This window comes from Solanum stenotomum, chromosome 5, assembly GCF_019186545.1.
Source record: "Solanum stenotomum isolate F172 chromosome 5, ASM1918654v1, whole genome shotgun sequence".
Classification (NCBI taxonomy): domain Eukaryota; kingdom Viridiplantae; phylum Streptophyta; class Magnoliopsida; order Solanales; family Solanaceae; genus Solanum; species Solanum stenotomum.
In genome coordinates, this window is record NC_064286.1 from 22,406,133 (window position 1) to 22,427,741 (window position 21,609).

Here is a 21,609-nt window from a genome sequence, read left to right on the forward strand (position 1 = left end):
CCCCAGAAGAAAGCACGGGGCATTACGATAAATGAAGGGGAAGCAAATCCTCCAAAGATGAGAAGCAAGAACTCCCATCGGGAGAAAAAGGCAAAAAGAAAGAAGCACTCAGTTGAGAGAGTGGTTGCTGACACTCAGGCTAATTTTTCTGAGCCTGAAGACGAGCAGCCTTCAATTTTTCAAAGAGATAAGATCCAGGCTAGATCTCAATCCACATCCACCAGGGTTTCATCAGCTGCCACTCATCTGGCAACAGACTTTATGCCAGCTTAGGCACCTCTAGTGAGACTGCTGAACAAATGAAAAGGTGATAGGGTACGGACCATCCTAGAGGAGAAGCTTTTATCTATAGAGGGCCTGGAGGGCAAGTACCCCAATGTCAGGGACACCATCCACTACCATGAGTATGAGCAGTTCACCAGGCCTCGAGGCCATTACATCCCTTCCTGGGTCCGAGAATTCTATACAGCTTATGGGGAGTTGGTGCCCAAAAGCAAAAAGAAGGTGAGCGAATTCAGACCGGTGAAGTCGATCATGATCAGAGGTAAGGAAGTTGAGTGCGGCAGACGACAGTGAATATTTTAACACTGTTTTGGATAGACCGCTGCACCCTTCACTTTCTTACGGGGGGTTGCCCATTGCTCAATCCCTAGATGACTTGAAAGGGTGGTTGGCTCCTCTGATTTATGACACCACCCCGAGGTGGATGGATGCAGGGGCCCCTATTGAAAAGAGGGACTTAAGCATTGCTGCCAGGTTCTAATTTAGCTTTATCAGCAGCACCATAATGCCATCCGAGTCCTTTTTATGCCATCCTAAAGTAGTTTGCCTTGGTTCTATCATGTCTAGGAGACGCATTGACCTAGGGCTACTGATTTCACAGGAGATAGCCATAAGAGCCAAGAAGAAACAGACTTTTCTGTCATTCCCAGTCCTGATCACTAAACTGTGTTGGCGTGCTGGAGTACTCCGGGACACTGCGAGGGATATTGAGGTCACCCCTTCATCCTCCACTGACATCCGGCGTATTGAGGCTGAGTACATACGAGATGAGGCTGACGGGAGGAGAGCAGTTCTAACAGATATTTCTCCGGAGGTTGATGTTGACTCATTACCTGCAGAGGCATCTTTGCCTACTCCGACCTTTGGGCCTTCAGGTACATCCGCTCCTTCCTCTTCTTTACAGCCCTTAGGTGCTTCCTCCTCCTCCCAGCCTATTAGGATTACTCAGGCCATGATCCTGAAAATGGGGAATTTGGCCCAATCAGCTGATATGTGGGTGACCCGACTGGAGAGATCCATCTCTGGGATGATCAAGAGAGCTATATTTGCTGCACTTACCCCCTCCATACTTCTATTAATGAATTAACTGTGAGAGTCATAGCTTGTGAGAGCAGATAGTGGGAGGCCTCTGACGTGACGACTTTGAAAGCCGAGGTAGAAGAATTGAGGAAGGATGTAGACTATCTAAAGTCCATCGACTTCAATTCATTAATAGAGGTTGTTGATGATGAAAATGCCCCAAAGACTTCAGAGATTCCACCGGCCACCACCGGAGAAGTACAGAGGGATGGCACAGTAGAGGAGGAGTTAGATGTTGAGACTGATAAAGAGATGATTGAATTCCAAGAGGAGAGCATACTTAGAGATTTGCCAGATCTTGTAGAGACGGTTGTGCAGTCGGTGATCCAGACATCACTAACTAAGACGTCCACAACAACTCCTATTGTATCTGGCACTGCTATTCCCTCTAAGGTGACTCCTAGCATTGATGCCCAGATCTCAAGCACTATTATGGGCACTGATGCCCAAGTACAGACTGCTGCACCGGGCACTGAGGCCCAGACAGATAGAGAGATTGCATAGACAGGATCATTTCTTTACCTCTCTCTATGTCTTACTTTTTCTCACTTTTTGGATACTTTAATTCATTACCATTTGAGGACAAATGATTTTGTTTGTGGTGGGGTGAGGCCCACCTTTGTGCATATTTGTTTTATTTATATATTTGGGTTGGAATTTATAATTATGTTAATACTGCATTCTTCTGGATGTTTGAGCTTGTGGCTTCATATTTTAAATTGCAAAATGATTTTGACCCTTTTGAAAAATTTTGCCACCCCTTCTGTGTTGAATGTGGCTATTCTTTCGCAAATTTAAGTATCAGTTCTGATCAATACCGATGACTTAATAGTGCTTATAATCGAACAAACATGAATGTGCAGCTACGATGAGGCCAAGTGAAGTTGCATAGACAATATGTGAACTCTTTGCATCTCGTTGTGACTAGCCTATTATCGAATTGAGTCTCTTGTGATGATTGTTGCACACCGGCAAAAGTGTAAAGTCTTGTTTGATTGTAGTGTCAATGTCTTGTGTGATGAGTATTATGAACCATGCATGATGGATCCTAGAATTTTCTCTGTTGGTCCAATTAACTGAGTGATGTGAACTCATGAGATGATCCTAGGCAACTTTATAGAGTGTGAGCTAATTTGACATATACCTCTTTTGTGGCCTACCTTGTGAGTGTGTGTGAACCTCTTTTGAACACCCCTTCAGCCTTACTTTTCTTTGGAAGAAACTTGATAAAACAATGATCTTTCTTTACCCAATACCCATAATCCTCATGATTTGTGTTTAGTTTGAATAGTCAAATAGGCCAAAAGCCTAAGTTGGGGGGTGTGGTGAAAAGATATGGTAAACCAAGAAATACAAGAAATCCCCCTTCTTACCCATGGTTTTAAAAAAAAAATGGAACCCCTCCATAAAAAAAAAGAAAAAGAAAAAGTTATGAAAATGCAAAAAGAAAACAGGGTTTCCAACTATTTATGGAAAATGAATAATGGGAGCACAAATAAGAATGATGAAGAAAAGGAAAGGAAGTGTTGTTCACACCACATTTCATGAGGACTATAGCCATTGAGCCTAAATGATCATACATTTGCACTCAGCCCCATTACTAGCCTTGAAAAGACCTTTTTGATCTTGAGTGAGCTGAAACAAATGTCGATTGGAAAATACGGGCAAACTTATAGGTGAAATTATGCATTGTGTTCCTCTTTTTGAGTGTGAGCGTTGCATTTGATTTCAAACCTTTGAATAGTGAACTATTGTGTGAATATGGAATCATTCTTTTTGTGAGGGCATTTGAACACTTTGGATGAGCTTGAACTTGCATTTTAAGAAAGTATTGTGAGCATGAGATTCCTTGATAATGGTGAGTCACAACTTGAATCTTTGAGTGCACAATTGATCCTTGCATGAGTAAAGTGAGTCTTGTTATGTGCATTCATGATTGAGTCTTGTGTAGCACTGTTCGAGACATCCCTTTTGATCTACTGAACTTGAGTTTGCTTGAGGACAACCAAAAGTTTAAGTTGGGGGTGTTGATGAGTCCACGATTTGGACTAATTTAAGGCTTGCTTTTTTATAGTATTAGTGTCCTCAAATGCATATTTTGTCTCAATATCTGATGTAAACCCTTAAGTTTCAGTTATTTGAATTGAGAGACAAAGCATGGATGTTATCGAGCAAAAAAAGGAACAAAGTGGCTGAAAGAAGGAAGAAAAGACGGTTTGACGACCGCCTAATCCATTAGGCAAGTCGCTGAAAGGCCTACAATCTCGCCTTTTGTTCCAGTGTGCTGAGCCCTGAAGGAAAAGATCAAGTTGGCGATGAACTGGAGCAGTTGGCGTGTCGCCGAGCAGCACCCAATGATCCAGAACGTGAAGATGTTGAAGGCAAGAGCTGAAAGGCGATGAAGCAGACCAAAAGGCGGAACGTCGAGTGCATCGGCCATCCCGACTAATTGCGCTGAGTGACTCTTCGTAACACACTTTTTGACAATTAAAACCTTTAGTTTAGTATCAAGCTGTTTTAAAATCAAGTTTTAGAATAGAACAATTTTTACATTTTGGAGACTTTGTTCTTGAGCTTTGAAGATTTGAAGGTTCTCAGCTCCAAGAAATTGGGTGTGGGTCTTGAAGAATCTTCATCCTAGACTCGTTTGAAGTGAAAATAAATCATACCCAGTTGATGTTACTTCGATTTGGTATCATTTTCTTCCCCTTTTACATGTCTAGCTAAAACCCCAATTCTTGGGGTGTGATTTTGTGAATATAGGTTAAATTATCTGTTGGATCTTGCTTGTTAATGGTTTATTTGTTGTTTAAATGTGATTTTATTTAGTATTTGTGTATGAACTTAATGGAATTATAGTTGCAAATACGATTTCATCTTAGTGCTTTTGGCTTGCTAAAGAGAGAGGTCATAAAACTAAGACTACTAAATTGATAACCAGTGGTATTGGATCGACATGGGTTCAGCTCGAGAGAGTGATTCCTAGTCTTTCTCCTATACATTCAGCTCGAGAGAGTGAATGGGCTAAGGTGAAGGTTGTGCCTAATGCGGCAACTCGGTGTTCGAGAGAAACCGAGTTGATTCGGGATAAGTTGCTTGAGAGAGAATTTACCCCCTCTATAGTCTAGCCTAGTCACAAATGTTCAACAACTTACTATCAAAAACATGTAACTGATAGTCTAATTTATCCCGTATTCCTATCACATCCTAAGAATCCCGTCTCCATATTCGCATCTTTCATTACATTACTGTTTTTAGTTGTTACATGACTACAAACCCCCATTGATAATTAACGTTTGTGTCACCCCTTTTAGACTTAGTATGTTTTTCCTCAATAATGTTTTTAGCTACGGTTAACTTTAGCATTTTTGTGCTTAACCATTAATTTTCAGGAACCGCTCCCTTGGGACTCGACCCCAACCCATTCGATTGGGTTATATTACTACTGTACGATCGTAGACACTTGAATTGGAAGTTGTGTCTTGATTACGCAAATATCAACTACTGCCAGATTCCTTCTCCTCTTTTTCTTCTACCAGATTATCATGACTGTTGGAATTTTTTCTTTCTGCATATTCATTCAAATTTTGATGAGAAATTAAATCATGTAGTTGTTCCATGGGTTGAGATTTCTCAGATGTGACTACTGGATTCACCATAGCCCTTCCTATATCTCTCTTTGTTAAATCTTGAAATCTACCCTCCCTATTGTCATTATAGGCTATCTGCAGAGGAATTACTTCAGATGACTCTTCCACAATGTAATTTCCTTTCCTTGCTCATCTTCTCTATGTGTTACAATTATATTATTTTCTTCTTGTTTATCTGCAACATCTCCTTTATACCCATCAATGTCTTCATTTTTCTTTGATTCTCTAGTACTAATTTCATTGTCTTGTTTTGCATGATCAGCATTACATGAAATTGGTTCCAGAAACTTCAATTCCCCTTTCCTTGATTCTTTTGTGCTCTCCCTCCTTTCATTAATATTTTTTTAGTGTTCCCTTTCCCTTTGTAATTAGCAAAAGCATGTGTAATCCAATCCTTTGTAGATGTGATATGCTTATATGTTTTGTCATGTGCATTGCTTTCTAAGGCTTTTTTTTCCTATACTTTCCTGGTGGCTTGTGTTGCTCTACTGGTAGTTTCTTCTTATCCTTATCCAACTCTTGTGCATCCCTTTCTCCATCATCTATATCTATTAAAGTTGCAAATATATTATTGGAATTGATTCCCTTTATAGGAGTAACTGCTTTATCATTCATGACTTCATTAGCTTTCTTGGTAAACCTCCTATTAGTGGGATTCCGTGTCTTCCTAACCTCTCTCCTCCTGTGATTCTCCATACTACATTCTGATTGTTGCTTGCCATTCTGCATTTGTTCAGCATCAGTAATGATTATCTCTTTATTGTTGTTCTTTCTCAAATTTGGATGTAAGACTCTATACTCTTCTTCTTCATGACCTTGGACCTTGCAATGTTTACAGTATTTCAGAAGCATATCATATGGTATATTAACCTTCTCTACCATGGACTCCTTGGTTTCATCGTTTCTTACCTCAACCTCCACAAACTTTGGAAAATCAAATAGTAAGTCCACCTGCACCTTGACCCTAGCACAACTTGGTCTAGTCTTGTTAATTATGGCCATATCTAGATGTATAGGTGTACCAATTGCAGAGGCCAAAGAAAAAAATGATTATTTTACAAACAAAGTAGGTTTAAGGTCTGGAAAAGAGACCGATGCCATGACCTGAGTAGTTTCCTCATCAACTCTAAATTTTGCATCATAGATTAAAGGCCTCATAGGATATGAATATCCATCTTTAGCTTGATCGTAAGACACTTTTTGACATAATGTTGATGAAGTCCTCTTGCTTCTCACATCGAATTACTACATGTCGATTACGAAGTAAACCAATTTTGCATTCTCCTTTTATATCACATTGTCTAGGTATAGCATTCCTAAGATCCTCCAATTCTGGCAAGGCATTTGAAAATTTTCCAACTATTGCAAATTGGACAAGTTCTATGACTTTCATACGATTAACTTCATCTTCTGTCCAAGACACTCTAGGAATTCCATTATGATATTCAACTTTCTTCAATAGAATATGAGTGATTAACATCTCAAATACACCTCATGCGGTTCTAGGTGTAAATGGTTGTTAACTAGTATAAAATCCAACGAAGAGTTGGGGTCGAACCCATAGGGAGTAGTATATGTTTGAATTCTATTATGAAGTAGTAAATGTGATTTAATTAGTTGAAGGAATATAAATTATCGAAATCACTTAAATAAGTTAAAAGGGTGACATAAATGTCAGGTGGGGAAATTTGATATCAATCAACAACCACAACAATAACGAACAACAAGGGTAATCAAATGATTTAGAGGTATTTGGGGGATTGACCAATCAACTGCCAATTATACTAAATGGGTGTTAGCTAATTACTAAAAGTTACTAAGTCTTCGTGAGTAGAATGGACCTTAGATGAGGTAGTTTCCTCTTAAACAACTACCTCGCTTCAATTTAGTTCTCTCGAACCTCAACAGACTAAACATGAAAACCAGCCCACAACCTCACTCCATCTACTCTCTCGAGCTAGATAGGTAGAACGGGACTTAGGATTCACTCGTTCGAGCTGAACTCACAATAGCCCAATCACTACGAGTGCTAATTTATAGCCTTGGTTTTAAACTTCTCTCTCAAGCAAGCATAAAACACTAGTAACAATGAAATCAACATTCAATACAACAAAATAACAACAACAATAAATCAGACCCACTTCGAATTGGCAAAATAATCAATAATTTCTAACACCCAATAGCTAAATTAAGCAATTAATCACAAGGTTAAACCCCCAAGAATGGGGTTTTAACTAGTCATCATAAAAAGTAAAAATTCAATACCTATTACATGCTCCATAGTTGGTATTGATTTCCAAAACCTTAAAATGAGTAAACTTAGCTTCAGTTACAAAACCCACTCAAAATCTACTTGAAAATTGCTTCAAAAACCAACAAGAAAGTGTTTTCGTTCTAAGTTTGAGTTTTCACAATGTTTGGATACCTTTTCTTTTCAAAAAGTCAATTTATACTTTTTCGAAATCTAGCCCTTGGGGTGATTCAGCGAATTAAGTCAGGCTTCGCCGACCAATCGGCGAATCGCCAATCACTCTTGACCATCGCCCTCTTAGCTCAAGTTTTCATCTATTTCACACTGTAATTTTCGGTGATCAGTGTCGGGATCGCCACTCAGTTTCGCGATTCTCCCTTTGTTTTGTTTCATCGTCGTTCTGCTTGCAGCCTTACTGATGGTCCTGTAAACTTCGGCGGACCAATTATTATTTGCGGATCCAATCAGCGATTCGCCAATAGGGAATGTTCCTCGCCCAATTTCTATCATCTAAGGAGTGGCGTACTGTAACTTTGGGCGAGCTAAAGAGCCACTTGGCGGTTCGCCGAGTGGTCTTGGTGATCACCTGGATCACTTTTCTTCACTTCTTCAACTTGCTTGTTCCTTTTTGCCTGGTAGTGTCCTTGCCTTGCTCCTTAGCCTTCATAGCTGCAAATCAACACTTTAGCATCAGTTTAGAGCACAAATGGGAAATTTGAGGACACTTGTACTATCAAAGCAAAGCCCTAAATGAGTCGAAATCTCAGACTCATCAAGGAGCTACTGTACTTTTTGGAACCAATATAAGATTAAGAGCCTTAGGAATATTAGCAAAGTTATCAGTTCCAGATTCCTTACAAATGTTTTCATTAGTCAAACCAATACGTTCCCTAGGCAAACATGGAACAACGAGGGCATTTGTATTAAGGTGAGGTGTTTTTGGATGAATAAGAGGAGAAAACAAATCTATATTTAGCTAAGAAACCTGATCAACCTTAGAAATAGGTTGATCAGTGGCCATATAGGCCATAAACGAGGTAATTTAGGTCAAAAGTGGTGGCAGCTATGGTGGCAGCTTGCTCTTCAAGATTCCCCCCTCATTTATCGCAAGACATATTATGAGATATGTGTACTCTTTTTTCTTCACTAGATTTTTTTTCTCACTGGGTTTTTCCTAGTAAGGTTTTAACGAGGCACATTATCTATGGACATCCAAGGGAAGTGTTATAAATCCACTGAACTAAGTGGATTGTCCATTGAGTTTATCCATAAACTTATACTTATCATCTATGTGTATTCTCTAGGTTCCGTGAACCTTTTTGGATAAGAATGTATCTATTTATTATGATACTTAATATGATGACTTTTGGAGTTATTTCTTAATTTATAAATAAGGTTATTCATTCAGCATTGTAAGAGACACACATGATATTTTACGACAACTAATGATTTTTTCTTTTAATTAAAAATATAATGGTGAATATGATCCTTTTTCTTTAAGTGTCTAACCTATCGGTGGCCCCCTAAAGTTGGCACCAATTTTCACTTAGACACCTTAACTATGTTTTGTTCATTTTAGACATCTCATATCATATCCCATTGTGTCATTTTGACACTTTTTACTGACATGGCATAATGAGTGTAATACACTCAATACCAATGCGTGAAAGACTCATTTAATCATTTTTATTTTATTTTTATTGTCAGTTTCTTCCTCATTTTTCAGCTACCATCTCTCAAGCTTGAATTCCTTCCATGAAGAAATAGTTTTGATGATACTACAGAAAAAAAATGAATTTCAACACGAAAAGATTTCACAAAATAATAAATTTCAACCCATTAGAAGGGCCACGATTCATGATGTCGCAAAGAAGAAGGGCAGCGGAAAATCTTGAAAAAGACGATGGGTGGGGTGAGAGAGGGACGGAGAAGACGATGTGGGTGGAGAAAGGGTTAGGGTTAGGGTGGGCAGAGGTGGAGAAGATGTTGGGTGGGTGGGGTAAAGCATATGACCTTGGTGGGGTTGGGTTATTTTTTTTTTAAAAAAAATTGTATAAAAAATTCCACATGTCATTTAGTCATTGACTACTTCTTCATTCTACTAAAGTATCATTATATAAAAATTATTTTTAATATATATGTCACATGTTTTTGTTTAATTTGCCACTTTAACATACCATCGGCGAGTGTGTTACACACACCTTATATATTTTACAGATTGTTTAAAATATGTTAAAATGACATAATGTAGTATGATATGAAATGTCTTAAATGAATAAAACTTAGTTAAAGTGTTTAATTAAAAATTGATGTCAACTTTAAAGGGTAGACCTTTAAAAGATTTGATATAATCCTTTTTTTTTTTTTTTTTTAAGTTTCACGCTTTGGGGTAATCATGACTCCCCATGTGCATTTCAATAAAACAGAAATAGGAGTAATGTAACCCACCATCTCGATTCCACCTTCCCGGCTTTGCTTAACCCGTTTTGTCAGATTCCGTTACTCTTTCCTTTTCCTCCGGTCTCACCGACCTTCCGGCAGGCCTTTTTACCGGCCGAATCTTGTGAGTTTTCTTCATCTCTGGCGATCTCACATTTCATAGGAGATATCTGGCGGCAATAGTTGACCTGCAATGAAACCGGCGTCGTTCACCGCTACTTTCACGATACTCTGCATTATATTTACACTGGTCGATTACGATGTCGTTTCATGTTTGCGCTTTTCGGATGTACCGGATACCAGTCATCGGACTGCCATGGTTCTCCCACTCTTTCCCCCCAAAGACACATCGGTTCGTTCCTCACCTTCCCAACTCTCTGGTCGACTTCTCCAGAAATCCCCGGTGAATGCTCAAATGGCTCTCCACGACGATCTACTTATCAACGGGTCAGTTTCTTCAATTCACTGCTACGATCTGTTCTCAACGGTTGTATATGTTGTGTTTTTTTTTTTTTTAACCTTAATTCCAGTCGCGATTGTTTCCTCATATAAAATGTTTTGGATAGAAAATCTTCTATTTTTTGGAGTATTAAGATTAACAATGCCTTAATTGAAACGAGTGATTTAGAGTAATAATTGAGCAAACAAATTGGCATTTTTTATTTGGAGTTAACATATCCATAATTCAAGATAATCACACTGGAAAATGAATATATAATACATTCTTGCAGAGCAACTTTTACTTTTTTGTTGATTTGTGGCAAATTACTTTGATGTAGATATTATACAACCCGTCTTTGGATTGGAACTCCACCCCAGAGGTTTGCTCTTATAGTGGATACTGGGAGTACTGTTACATATGTGCCTTGCTCCACGTGCGAACAATGCGGCAAGCATCAGGTAGGCACATTTCTGATTATTTTTTTTCTGTTTTAACTTTCTGTATATTAATTTTGATCAAGAACTTTGGGATATTTGGATCCTTAGTTGTATATATTTTCTGACTGGTAATAGCTCAATACGACATAATTATGGATAACACCTAGTTTTTTATTTTTGTATGTTGCTTCAGTTACTTGAAGATTTTGATGTGGTAGAAAAATGTGTAAATTCATGAACTATGTTATATACGGTTCTTTGGTTATGTTTATGAGGGAAAGAGAAGTTGCTTTTAAGGATTTTATCTGCTAAATACAAGCTTAATCTCATGTGAATAATTGATTCACACTTTTATTATTCCATTATGTGGAAGACCATTCTATGGAATTTCAAACCTCAGATGATTATCAAGTCTTACGGTTTGCTGACATTGGAATAATAAACATGCAGAAAGAACAAAATGTTAGTTTGGATCCTTGCTATTTTGTTTGGGAAGTCCTGGTCAATTGACAAGGAATTGGGCTTGCATTTTTTTTTATGTGTCACTCATGATTGCATTTTGCGTGGAAAACACTAATTGTCTTGTTGGTGAAGTTGTAAGATGTATTAAATAAGCACCACCCATTATAAGGGCGAATAGAAAGAATTAATGGAATTAAGGGAAGCGCTATACAACTCTGAAGTCAGTCAAAAATATCTGCAAACTTGATGATGCTGGTGGAGTTTCTAAGTTCAGCAACAAAAATGTGTAGACAAAGATGTTTCCTCCTCTGGGCTTATTGAAAATAAGAATAAAAAGTTCCTTATACTGGTATGAAACAATGACCGTCCTTCAAATGATCTTTTCTTTTTTTCCTTCAGCATACACAAAACAGAGAAAAGGGTATCAGTTTCAATAATCTTACATTCTGCCTTATGACTACCTTAGCAGAAATTACTTAATCGAAGTTGTCCAATTTTAACCCATGAAGAGTTTGAGCACAATGTCAAAATGAATCTCATTCTTTATCTAGGCATTCTAAATGAATCTCATTACCGTAAAAGAATATCAATAACCTATTCCTCGATCCTAAACTAGTTAGGATTGGTCATATCAATCCTTAATATACATTCTTCTCTATTTAAGCTCATTTGTTCCGATGCTAATTATCTATAAGTCAAATAGGTATTCTCTAAGAATCACACATAACCCTGCATGGATGTGTCCCACCTCTATGAATTTTGCAAAGTATAACCGGTGCCAAGCATAGCAGACCCCAACTTGTTTGGGTTTGAGGCATAGTTATATAATTGGCGCCAAACATGGATTGAGAAGGACGGTTGTAGTGGGTTGACTCCCATTGTAAAATACAACTATGATAAGTAATTTGAAATATAAGAGAAGACGAAAGGAAAAATTAAAGGACTAAACAACCTAAAGGTGAAGTTTGATCAATATCAATTTCTAAGCTTCTACCTATGAAACAAATTCTAAGACACTCAATTGTTGCTGAGCTACAGATTTCCTTGCATGCTTGATTTGTCTGATGATGTTTTACATGAGGTTTATTGTTTTGTTTGATTTTTTTTATTTTCTTGATGACCATGGTGTCTGGACCAGCTTTCACGCACCTCGACTAATTCCACATGATACTTGGTGGGACCAGTAACGGGTATCATGTAACTCTGTCCACCAAGGCTAGGACATTTTACTCATTTGATCTTAATCATAAGGTCTGCTAGTGGATATACAAGTATAACAAATTACTACCCGTGATAACTTTGTAGCGTATAAGATTGCAATAGTCCAAATTGTTGATAAGAGTTGCTTAATTTTACCAGTTAGATTCTATTGCATTTTGATTTCTATAATTTGGTTGGTCATAATCCTCTGAATGTTGTTCTACTTAGGATCCTAGATTTCAGCCAGAAATGTCAAGCACCTATCAGCCTGTAAAATGCAATATTGACTGTACATGTGACAATGAGAGGGAGCAGTGTATTTACGAAAGACAGTATGCTGAGATGAGTTCTAGTAGTGGGGTGCTTGGACAGGACATTGTGTCCTTTGGAAACCAAAGCGAGCTTGCACCACAGCGAGCTGTATTTGGATGTGAAAATAGGGAAACTGGTGATCTTTACAGCCAACATGCTGATGGTATAATGGGCTTGGGTCGTGGGGATCTCAGTATAGTGGATCAGCTTGTTGAGAAACATGTAATTAGTGATTCCTTCTCCTTGTGTTATGGAGGGATGGACTTCGGTGGTGGTGCAATGGTTCTTGGTGGAATAAAACCCCCTGCAGACATGGTCTTTACCAATTCGGATCCTGGACGCAGGTATGTATTGGAAATAATTGCTTTAATGACACAGAAATGTTAGGTGTTCTCCTAACAAATGCACTTGATAAACTTATCCATTTACTCTAGTCTCGGATGGCAACAGTCCATATTACAATATTGAGCTGAAGGAGATACATGTTGCTGGGAAGGCACTGAGTCTGAATCCACGGGTTTTTGATGGAAATCATGGGACTGTGCTTGATAGTGGTACCACATATGCTTACCTTCCAGAAGCAGCATTTGCAGCCTTCAAGAGTGCTGTAAGATATATTTCTCTTAATTTCTCGCTATTATTTCTGTCATCTTTGTCATGCATTCTGCCTGAGAAGAGTAGTGGAAAGTAACATGCTTGTAACGAGAAGAATATCTTGAAGTTGAAGAAATTAAATCTGGGAAAAGTGAGCTTCATTTGTATAATGTGTCAGTAATAATGTCTTTTTGATTGCAGAGTCCTATTTTTATTTTCTTTTGGATATTTTTTAGGTACTATATACACCATTGATTGGTGGAATGAATTTAGGGATGACAATTGGGACAGGACGGCACGGGGCAGGGGCAACAACATATAGGGCAGGGCATGGCAGTAGAACAAATAAATGGGGCGGGGCAGGGTAGGGCAGGGAAAAAAATTGAATTTTTTTATAGGGAGGGTTGGGAAAAATAGGATTGACCCGTTTATTTTATTCTTTTTCCATAGTTTGAATCACAACGTCGATTCAAATTGAAGCCATGTTCTTCGTCTATGTCTCCGCCAATTCAAATTGAGGTTTGTTAATGTTTATCTCAAGAAAAAAATAATTAAGAATAGGTCTTAGTTAACAATAGTATAATCATAATCGTTGCATATTTACCCGATAGGAGTTGAAATAAAGCTTTGATAATTGATATGCATCTCATTCCTATTGAGAAAGAAAATCAGATATTATGAAATTTATCTTTGGCAGGTTTTTACACTAAGTAGTCATTTGTTAATATTATTAATTGAATTACATTCACCTTTTTTTATGTCACACTGGGTGTTTTTATTTATCTTTTTCATGGTGTTAACAAGAAGAGAAGAATCCAACTTCATTAGCCACAAACAGTAGCTGGACGAATTCAAAATTATTCTATGAATGTGCATATAAAGCATTAAAATTGTGTGAAAAGGAGGAATTTTTTATGAGGAAATCAAATGTACATTCAGTTATTTGAAAGAACCCTTTGAAAGATGGACAATTAGATTATTTTTTACACTTTCAAGATCAACATCGTTGATCAGAAGTTCAGAGCAAAAGAAAAAGAAAAAGAAATAGCAGATAAAACACTTAATTAGTTTGGTGTTGATTTTTGAACTATATCGTGCAGTGAACTAAGAATAAAATATTTCATGTAATTTCGGGAACTGATTGTTCATCCATTTTAAAAAAAAAATAAATCAAAAGAAGTTAAAAAAATAAAAATACCGTGGAGCAAAGTGAAAAATAAAAAGGAGAAATGAAAGATAACATAAAAGGGGCAGGGTGTGGGGGGGGGGGGGGGGGGNGGGGGGGGGGGGGGGGGGGGGGGAGGTCATAGCAAGGAAGCACATTTTTTGTTGGAAAATGCTAAATGGGACAGGGCAGGGCGGGTCAAAATCTTAGCAGGTGAAGGCTTGCCCTGCTCCGCCCTGCCCCATTTACATCCCTAAACAAATTACCACATGCTAGTGTGACAACAACACTCTTATAATCAGTGGGACTTGGACCTAAAACCTCTTAATCTCACTTAAATACCGGATTAGGCTTCGATTCAACTACACAAGTTTGAAGGGAAGAAAATAATTTGTCATCCTACTATTCCACCACTTAACCATTTTACATAAGGTCATCTTAAAGGACTACTCATTTTACATTGCTTAACCACTGACTATATTTAGTGCTGATTATTGTCATTGTTGCTTAACTACTCATTTTGATGTTCTTGAGCTGAGGGTCTCCCGGAAACAGCCTCTCTACCTCCACGAGGTAGTGGTAAGGTCTGCGTACACTCTACCCTCCCCAGACCCCACCTAGTGGGATTTCACTGGGTATGTTGTTGTTGTTGCTTAACTACTAATTATAGTTGATTTTTTTTTTAAATTATTGAAATTTAGGAAGTACCAGGAATTTTCTCATGGGATGTTGGAGAGAAATCGGAAATCTTTTTTGATATATACAAACATCCTTACTCTAGAAAATGAAGAAGATACATAAAAACTTCTTGTGGAGTTGCTGCAAACCTTGATGATTGTAGTTTCTTGCCTTCCATTCCTTTACATTGCATTTTTTCGTGTAGGGGGAAAATGTGATTGATGGTTTCTACAGTAATTCTATGTGTTACTACTTACTAGTTAGTGGGTAATAGGTATCGTTTAAAAAAATGGGAAAATCAGAAAAAGTTTTTCTCTCCGCAATGAACTTCTGGCAATTTTGTTTTCAGGTTATGAAAGCGGTTCTTTCTCTAAAACTGATTGAAGGACCTGATCCAAATTATAAAGATATCTGTTTTTCTGGTGCAGGAAGGTAATATATATCAATACAAAAGAGTTCTTAAATCATTTCCATTTTTTCCCTTTAACTTTTGGTGTCGCTAGAGGTATCAAGTGTCATGTATATTTCAGTGACATCTCACGACTCTCGAAATCCTTTCCACCTGTCGACATGGTATTCAGCAATGGAAAGAAACTCTCTCTGTCCCCTGAAAACTACTTGTTCCGGGTAAGCGTCTTACTCTTCTCGTTTTTAAACTACCTTGCTGATGAACTTGTACCCCCTTCTGGCTTTGGTCTCCTGATGTCTCCAATTTCTTTTAAGTTCGTATTAACTGATATACCCCATTTTCTTCGCCCGAACTTCTGGCTATGAAGCACTCAAAGGTGCGTGGTGCTTATTGTCTGGGGATATTTCAGAATGGGAAGGATGCAACAACTCTTCTCGGAGGTATTTCTTATTTAATATCTTTTAGCATCTTTGGGAAGGCTTATTTTCCTTATTGTTCCTTGTTGTACGTGCTGTCACATTCATGCTTTTACTGCACAGGAATTATTGTCCGCAACACACTTGTAACGTATGATCGTCAACATGAAATGGTTGGTTTCTGGAAAACCAATTGTTCTGATTTATGGGACAGACTCAATTTATCTCCTCCACCTCCATTGCCCTCAGGCTTGGATAACACAAACTCCACTGGAAGTATGTATCCTACATTGGTTCCTACTGGATCTCCTGGGTATAAAGCGTCTGGTACAGTGTACTACTATCTTTTACCCATCCTTTTATATGCCCGTCAATCATAGCTTTTCTTTTTCCAATTATAGTGTGGCGTACTTCTAGGAAGTTTTGTATCTTGTTTCTAAAAATTAATTCATTTGAAGCCTTATTACTTTTCCCCTCTATTTTAATCCATTTTGGTTTCTGGTTTGTTTTGTGAAAAATGTTATCAACTTTGAATTGCAACATGTTGATTTTAGCTCTATTGCCTTTGTACAAGTTAGCTCTATTATTTTCTTGTCTTGACCAATATCAGCATATGTGTTGACATTTGACCATAAGTTTGGATATTCTTTCACCGAGATAAATGTCTTGAGATCTAGCATCTAACTTATTGAGAAGCACTTTCATGCATAAGAATTATTATAACTTCAAGAGTCCAACATTATTGAGCTGGAAAAAGGTCTGGTTAAATGCAGAGAGCAGAAGCAACTAGATAATCATTCCTGCTACTATTTGGTGGACTATGAGGAAAGAGAGAAATCTTTGAGTTTTTGAGAATAGGGAGAGTAATACGCAGCAAGTTAAACTGAATTGTATTCTAACTTAGTGTTTTTGATGTAATCGGATTTACTCTAATGTCTCTATCATTGATGTTTTAAACTCGTTATAGGGATAGGACATTGCCTTTAGAGTTCATTATGTAAATATGGTTTTCAGTACAACCCATGTACTGATTTGCTGAAATAGAAATAGTTACCAATCTAAAAAAAAGTGTCTGGTTAAGTGAAGTGGATTGAGGACCATGAGATTTCAGTTCAAATCCCATTGGCAGCAAAAAAAAGCTAGATGATTTCTTCCCGTTTGTTCAAGCCTTGGTTGATAGAGTTCCTAGATACTTTTATTGGTGGTAGGTAGCAATTAACTCGTGGAATTAGTCAAGGTGCACATAAATTGACCCAAACACCATGTTAAAAAGAAAAGGTCTGGTCAAAATTTGATTTGGACTAACAATTTCAAGGAATATAACAATTGCCACCAATTGGATGTGTATAAATCTTTTGCCAACCATCTCAAATTCCTCCACTAGCTTAGACTGACGAGTTCCCTTCCGTATATCTGCACTAGAATCTTGGTACAGTTCTTGAAGACCTATGAGACAGGTGTCTTGTTTGACTCTTTTGTAATGTCAAGTTATGAGATGACACGATAATTTTGAAAGATTTAGGCAATTCTGTTAATTAGAGTTCTACTCTCATGTTAAAGCAAGATTCTAGTGCAGATATGTTGGCAATTAGAAGTCGTTTCTACTGCGTATTCATCTTTGATCTCAATTTGCAGGAGAAATTAAGGTTGGATTCATTACATTCTATATGTCACTGAGTGTGAATTACTTGGACTTGAAGCCTCACATGACAGAGCTTACTCATCTCATTGCCCAAGAGTTGGACATTAACTTCTCACAGGTATTTTGGTTTGAAAATGACAATTTTAGTTAAATCCAAATTTGTCTGAATATGTCTCATCTTAGAGCTAAATGTTCTTCTCTTTCATGTTACTTAATCACACTTGTCTTTTAACTTATCATACATGATGCTTCTACATATTGTGAGATTCCTTGCAGGTCCACTTAATGAATTTATCGACAAAAGGAAATGATTCCCTTCTTAAATGGGCCATCTATCCAGCAGGATCCGCAAATTATATGACAAATGCTGCTGCCGTGGTGATTCCGAGTTCTAAATATTTGCATATTATTCCTTAACTTGAACAATTTTTGTGTATTCAACTATTCATTATATCTATTTGCAGGAAATAATACACCGTTTGGCTGAAAATCATGTTCATATTCCTGATACATTTGGGAGTTACAAATTATTTGAATGGGGTATTGAGCCCCCACCAAAAAGGTATGTAGGCAATCTCTGTTCTTGCATTTTGATTAACTAGTTTTTGGGCATGTGCGTTGCACGTGTATCCCGTATGAAAATCAATAAAAAAAGATTAAATGCATATAATAAATTATTGGGAGGACATGTTACAAGTGTTTCTCGACATTTCCAATCTATTGCCCTGTAGATATGTCTCAAAATAGGCATGGTCAAATTAAGCTTAGCCGTCTATAAGCAATTAAGTGTAATACTGTCATCAACAACTAAAAAATACATAAAATTCTGGTCAATTAAAAGGTGATTAGATATCAACATTTGTAAAATATTCTAGGAAAAGCATCGCAAGTTAAAGAACTACATTTGTTTGCATTTTACTACAGCAAGTACCTATATATCTATCAAGAAAATTTGGACAAAAAACAAATGTGCTATATTTTGCTAGCAAAACAACTGCAATTTCAATATATTAAAAGTATAAAATTTATAAAGCATAGTTTATTTTCTATAGGAATCATCATAGCAATTAACTATCATGTTTAGTTTTCGAAACACTTCTAAAATAGTTTCAGCTGCAATTCTTAGGTTCAAAGAGAGTTGATCATCATTCGGCATCAAACCACATATGTACAATACTCATTTCTTTACGTGTGATTATACATTTCTAGCTATTTCTTGCACCTATTAAAAAAATTAGAAGATTATCATTCAAATGAAGTTAGCAAATCAAACAGAAAAATCTAGATTTAATAAGAATGTACCTGAAAATTAGAAGACACTTTTGTACCCAGTTAACAACGATGCATATGCTGAATGACTAACATTAGGTATGTTTGTATAGTGTAGTCTTGAAGATTTGATAGTAAAAACTGTTTCATATTACTCACCTACTTAATTTGATTCCTTTCAATTTCTCATAATTAGCAAAAATATGTTGCAACTTCTATATTAATTGAAACTTTAGTGTTCATCCATTACCATCAAAAGAAAGAAATCAAATATTTAAGGAGAATTAATCTTTAAAAAAATATAATATTTAGCTGTTTCACACGTAATAAATGAGCTGAACTTCTCATTTTACTCCCCTATTATGTAATTGAAATATTACTATTTAATTAGATACTTAATTTATGTTTAGATTAATTATTTTATTACATTTTAATTCAGTGTAGGGATAAAATCGTAATCCAACTTTGCACTTTGGAGCTTCCCACTTTTAATAATATATGATTACTCCACATATCCTCATCCTTACGGGTCTTCTTTTTTTTTTCACCATCCCTTTTCCTAGTTAGTGTTGTCTTCTTCTCCAGAATATTAACTGGTGAAATCCCCTTGTGGAACAGTACAGACTACAGTGTGCTTGAAATTGTTGGTTTTAATAGTTTTGCCAGCTCACATGACTTCTGGAGCTTGGTTATGGACTGATTGTCTAAATTTCTATCATTTGTTATCTATGAAGAATAAGATAGTGGCAAAGACAACTGGGCCCGTTATTAGAGCTTGGATGAGGGAGGGGTGTTGTGTTTGGTAATTTACTTGTGCAGATTGGAAGACTGTTCCATAAGCTTCTCAAATATTTTCATTTATGTGTCTTTCTTTCCATTGGTCTCTTTCAAAAAGAATGTTTCTTTCTATTTTTAGCAAGTTTTGAATTTTAAAATTCCAATCCACTTCCTTATACAAATGATGTGGCATGTTTATGACGAGAAGGCGGTTTAATAAGACCACAAGATTCAAACGTATTCTTTTACTTTTTTATACTTCACATCTAGTCAAATTAAGTAACATAACTGTAACAGAGGGAATAAACTTTATGTTCCCCAACCAATGATTAGTATTTTTTCTGATAATCAATGAAAAGTTTTTTGTATTCTAGAAAAGTTTCCAACAAATGCTTAACGCTGAAATTTTTACCTATCAGAATTTCCACTCCTGCTGTAATGGGTTGATTTTACTTCTAAGATAGTTGTTTAGGTCTCATTTGTTTTCATTAAGTTTTAGGCCTTTGAATCTCAATACGCATTTGAATGATTAAGATGTTGTTTCTCTATCTAAACACTGAATGATTAAGACCATTTGTTTTTCAACATCTGACAGTACATATTTTTATATACATAATAAATATATAAATCATAGAAAAATTAATTAAATGTTAAATTTGATAAAAAAAATTAAATCATTATTTGATTAAAAACAACATTTATGCTTGCTAGTGACGGTAGAGATAGTTTGTAGTGGTAATGGTGATGGTAATAGTTATTGTTAGTAGCTAGCAATGATGGTGGTGACAATTGTGACTGTGAAGGTGGATGGTGTTATGGTGACTATCATAATGGTGGTGCTTGGTAGTGGTGTTGGTGGTTGTAATGGTAAATTTGGTTTATGTTAATAGTTGATGGTGTTGATGGTGTTGATGGTGATGACGGAAGAATGTGTGGTAGTTGGTGATGCATTTGTGCTAGTTGGTGGCGGTACTAGTTATGATGATGGAGATGGTTGATAGTAGAGATTGACCACAATGGTGGTAGTGGCTGATAGTGGTGGTGGAGGTGGCGACGGTTGTGGTGGTGATCGAAGAATGTATGATGGTAGTTGGCGGCGGTGCTAGTTGTAATGATGGAGTTTGTTGGTAGTAGAAATTGACTATAGTGGAGGTAGTGGTTGATAGTGGTGGTGGCGGCTACAGAGACGGGGGTGGGTGCAATGGATATAATTGTAATGATGGAAGAGGTAAATGTGTTGCCAGTAGTGAGCAACGGTGGTGATTGTGATGATTTCACAAAGTCACTTCTTTCCTGCTTTTTGGTATTCCTATATGGTCTTGGCATGCATCCTTTTGTTATTTAGAACATCTCTTACATAAATTTCTATGTATAAAGATTTTGCTGAGCATAATCCTTACTATCCTGAGTGCTACTTGTCCACAACTCATTCCACATATTGCTAGATTTGTGTGATATAAGGTCTTGATTACCATTGTTTTGTTGCAATGATATAGGACTGGATGGTCGCGAAGTTACTTGATCGTAGTTATAGCATTGTCAGTTGTGTTGATACTTGGATTATCAGCTTTCCTAGGATGGTTAATATGGAGACGAGGGAAAGAATCACCTCTTCCATATGAGCGTGTTGAAAGTGTTGAAACTGTTGTGCATGAACAAGAACTTCAACCACTAAAGTGAAACAAGTCTTGCCACCCTGAATGATGTATGCTGAAACATATGCGCAGGCATTTTAGAAGCAGAAGCACTGATATATTTTTAGCCTAGTTACAGGATAACAGAATTTTTGTCGAAGTTAATAAGAAATTGTCACCAGTTATAGATGATATATGTCAGCATTATACTTGGGGGAGGAGTACAAAAAGGTCTACTCCCCATTTTCTGTAATGTCACATTCTCTTGTGAATATTGTAAGATATCATGTAATGAAGAGGTTACAGTTGCTGATTCCCTCTCCTTCCCTCCTTCCCTCCCTCCCTCCCTCCCTCCCTCCCTCCCTCTGGTGGTGGTGGGGGGGCTGAGGAGGAGGTTTTGCCTAGTATTGGAAGGTTGCTCTTTTATGAAGGATGTGTTAGTCAGTTTTCAATCATCATATATATATATA

At 37.1% G+C, this 21,609-nt stretch overlaps 2 protein-coding genes across 4 annotated transcripts in view; one reads left to right on the forward strand and one right to left on the reverse strand.

Moving 5' to 3' along the window:
• Positions 1 to 21,609, reverse strand: part of LOC125865077 (ferredoxin-1, chloroplastic) — a 791,835-nt gene that overhangs the window by 707,351 nt on the left and 62,875 nt on the right. The gene's annotated exons all lie outside the window — the stretch shown is intronic.
• LOC125865062 (aspartic proteinase 36-like) lies at positions 9,674 to 21,469 on the forward strand. 3 transcript variants are annotated; one of them, XM_049545230.1, is made up of 13 exons: positions 9,674 to 10,149; positions 10,482 to 10,602; positions 12,472 to 12,899; positions 13,006 to 13,162; positions 15,342 to 15,424; positions 15,523 to 15,619; positions 15,769 to 15,841; positions 15,941 to 16,144; positions 17,453 to 17,577; positions 17,736 to 17,837; positions 17,924 to 18,021; positions 19,292 to 19,324; positions 21,002 to 21,092. In XM_049545230.1, the coding sequence occupies exons 1-12, from the start codon at positions 9,896 to 9,898 to the stop codon at positions 19,293 to 19,295; spliced, it is 1,746 nt and encodes a 581-aa protein (XP_049401187.1). In that variant the 5' UTR covers positions 9,674 to 9,895; the 3' UTR covers positions 19,296 to 19,324; positions 21,002 to 21,092. The 3 variants fall into 3 exon arrangements, 2 of the variants coding, with proteins under 2 accessions (XP_049401187.1, XP_049401186.1); XR_007446309.1 differs by lacking the exon at positions 19,292 to 19,324 and having other exon boundaries at positions 17,725 to 17,837; positions 21,002 to 21,067; XM_049545229.1 differs by lacking the exon at positions 19,292 to 19,324 and having other exon boundaries at positions 21,002 to 21,469.

Excerpts from the sequence above, each read along its gene's own strand:
- LOC125865062 (XM_049545229.1), top strand. The coding sequence starts at position 9,896 with ATGAAACCGGCGTCGTTCACCGCTACTTTCACGATACTCTGCATTATA. Across the intron at positions 10,150-10,481 it reads GACGATCTACTTATCAACGG|ATATTATACAACCCGTCTTT; the intron begins GTCAGTTTCTTC and ends ACTTTGATGTAG. Across the intron at positions 10,603-12,471 it reads AACAATGCGGCAAGCATCAG|GATCCTAGATTTCAGCCAGA; the intron begins GTAGGCACATTT and ends TGTTCTACTTAG.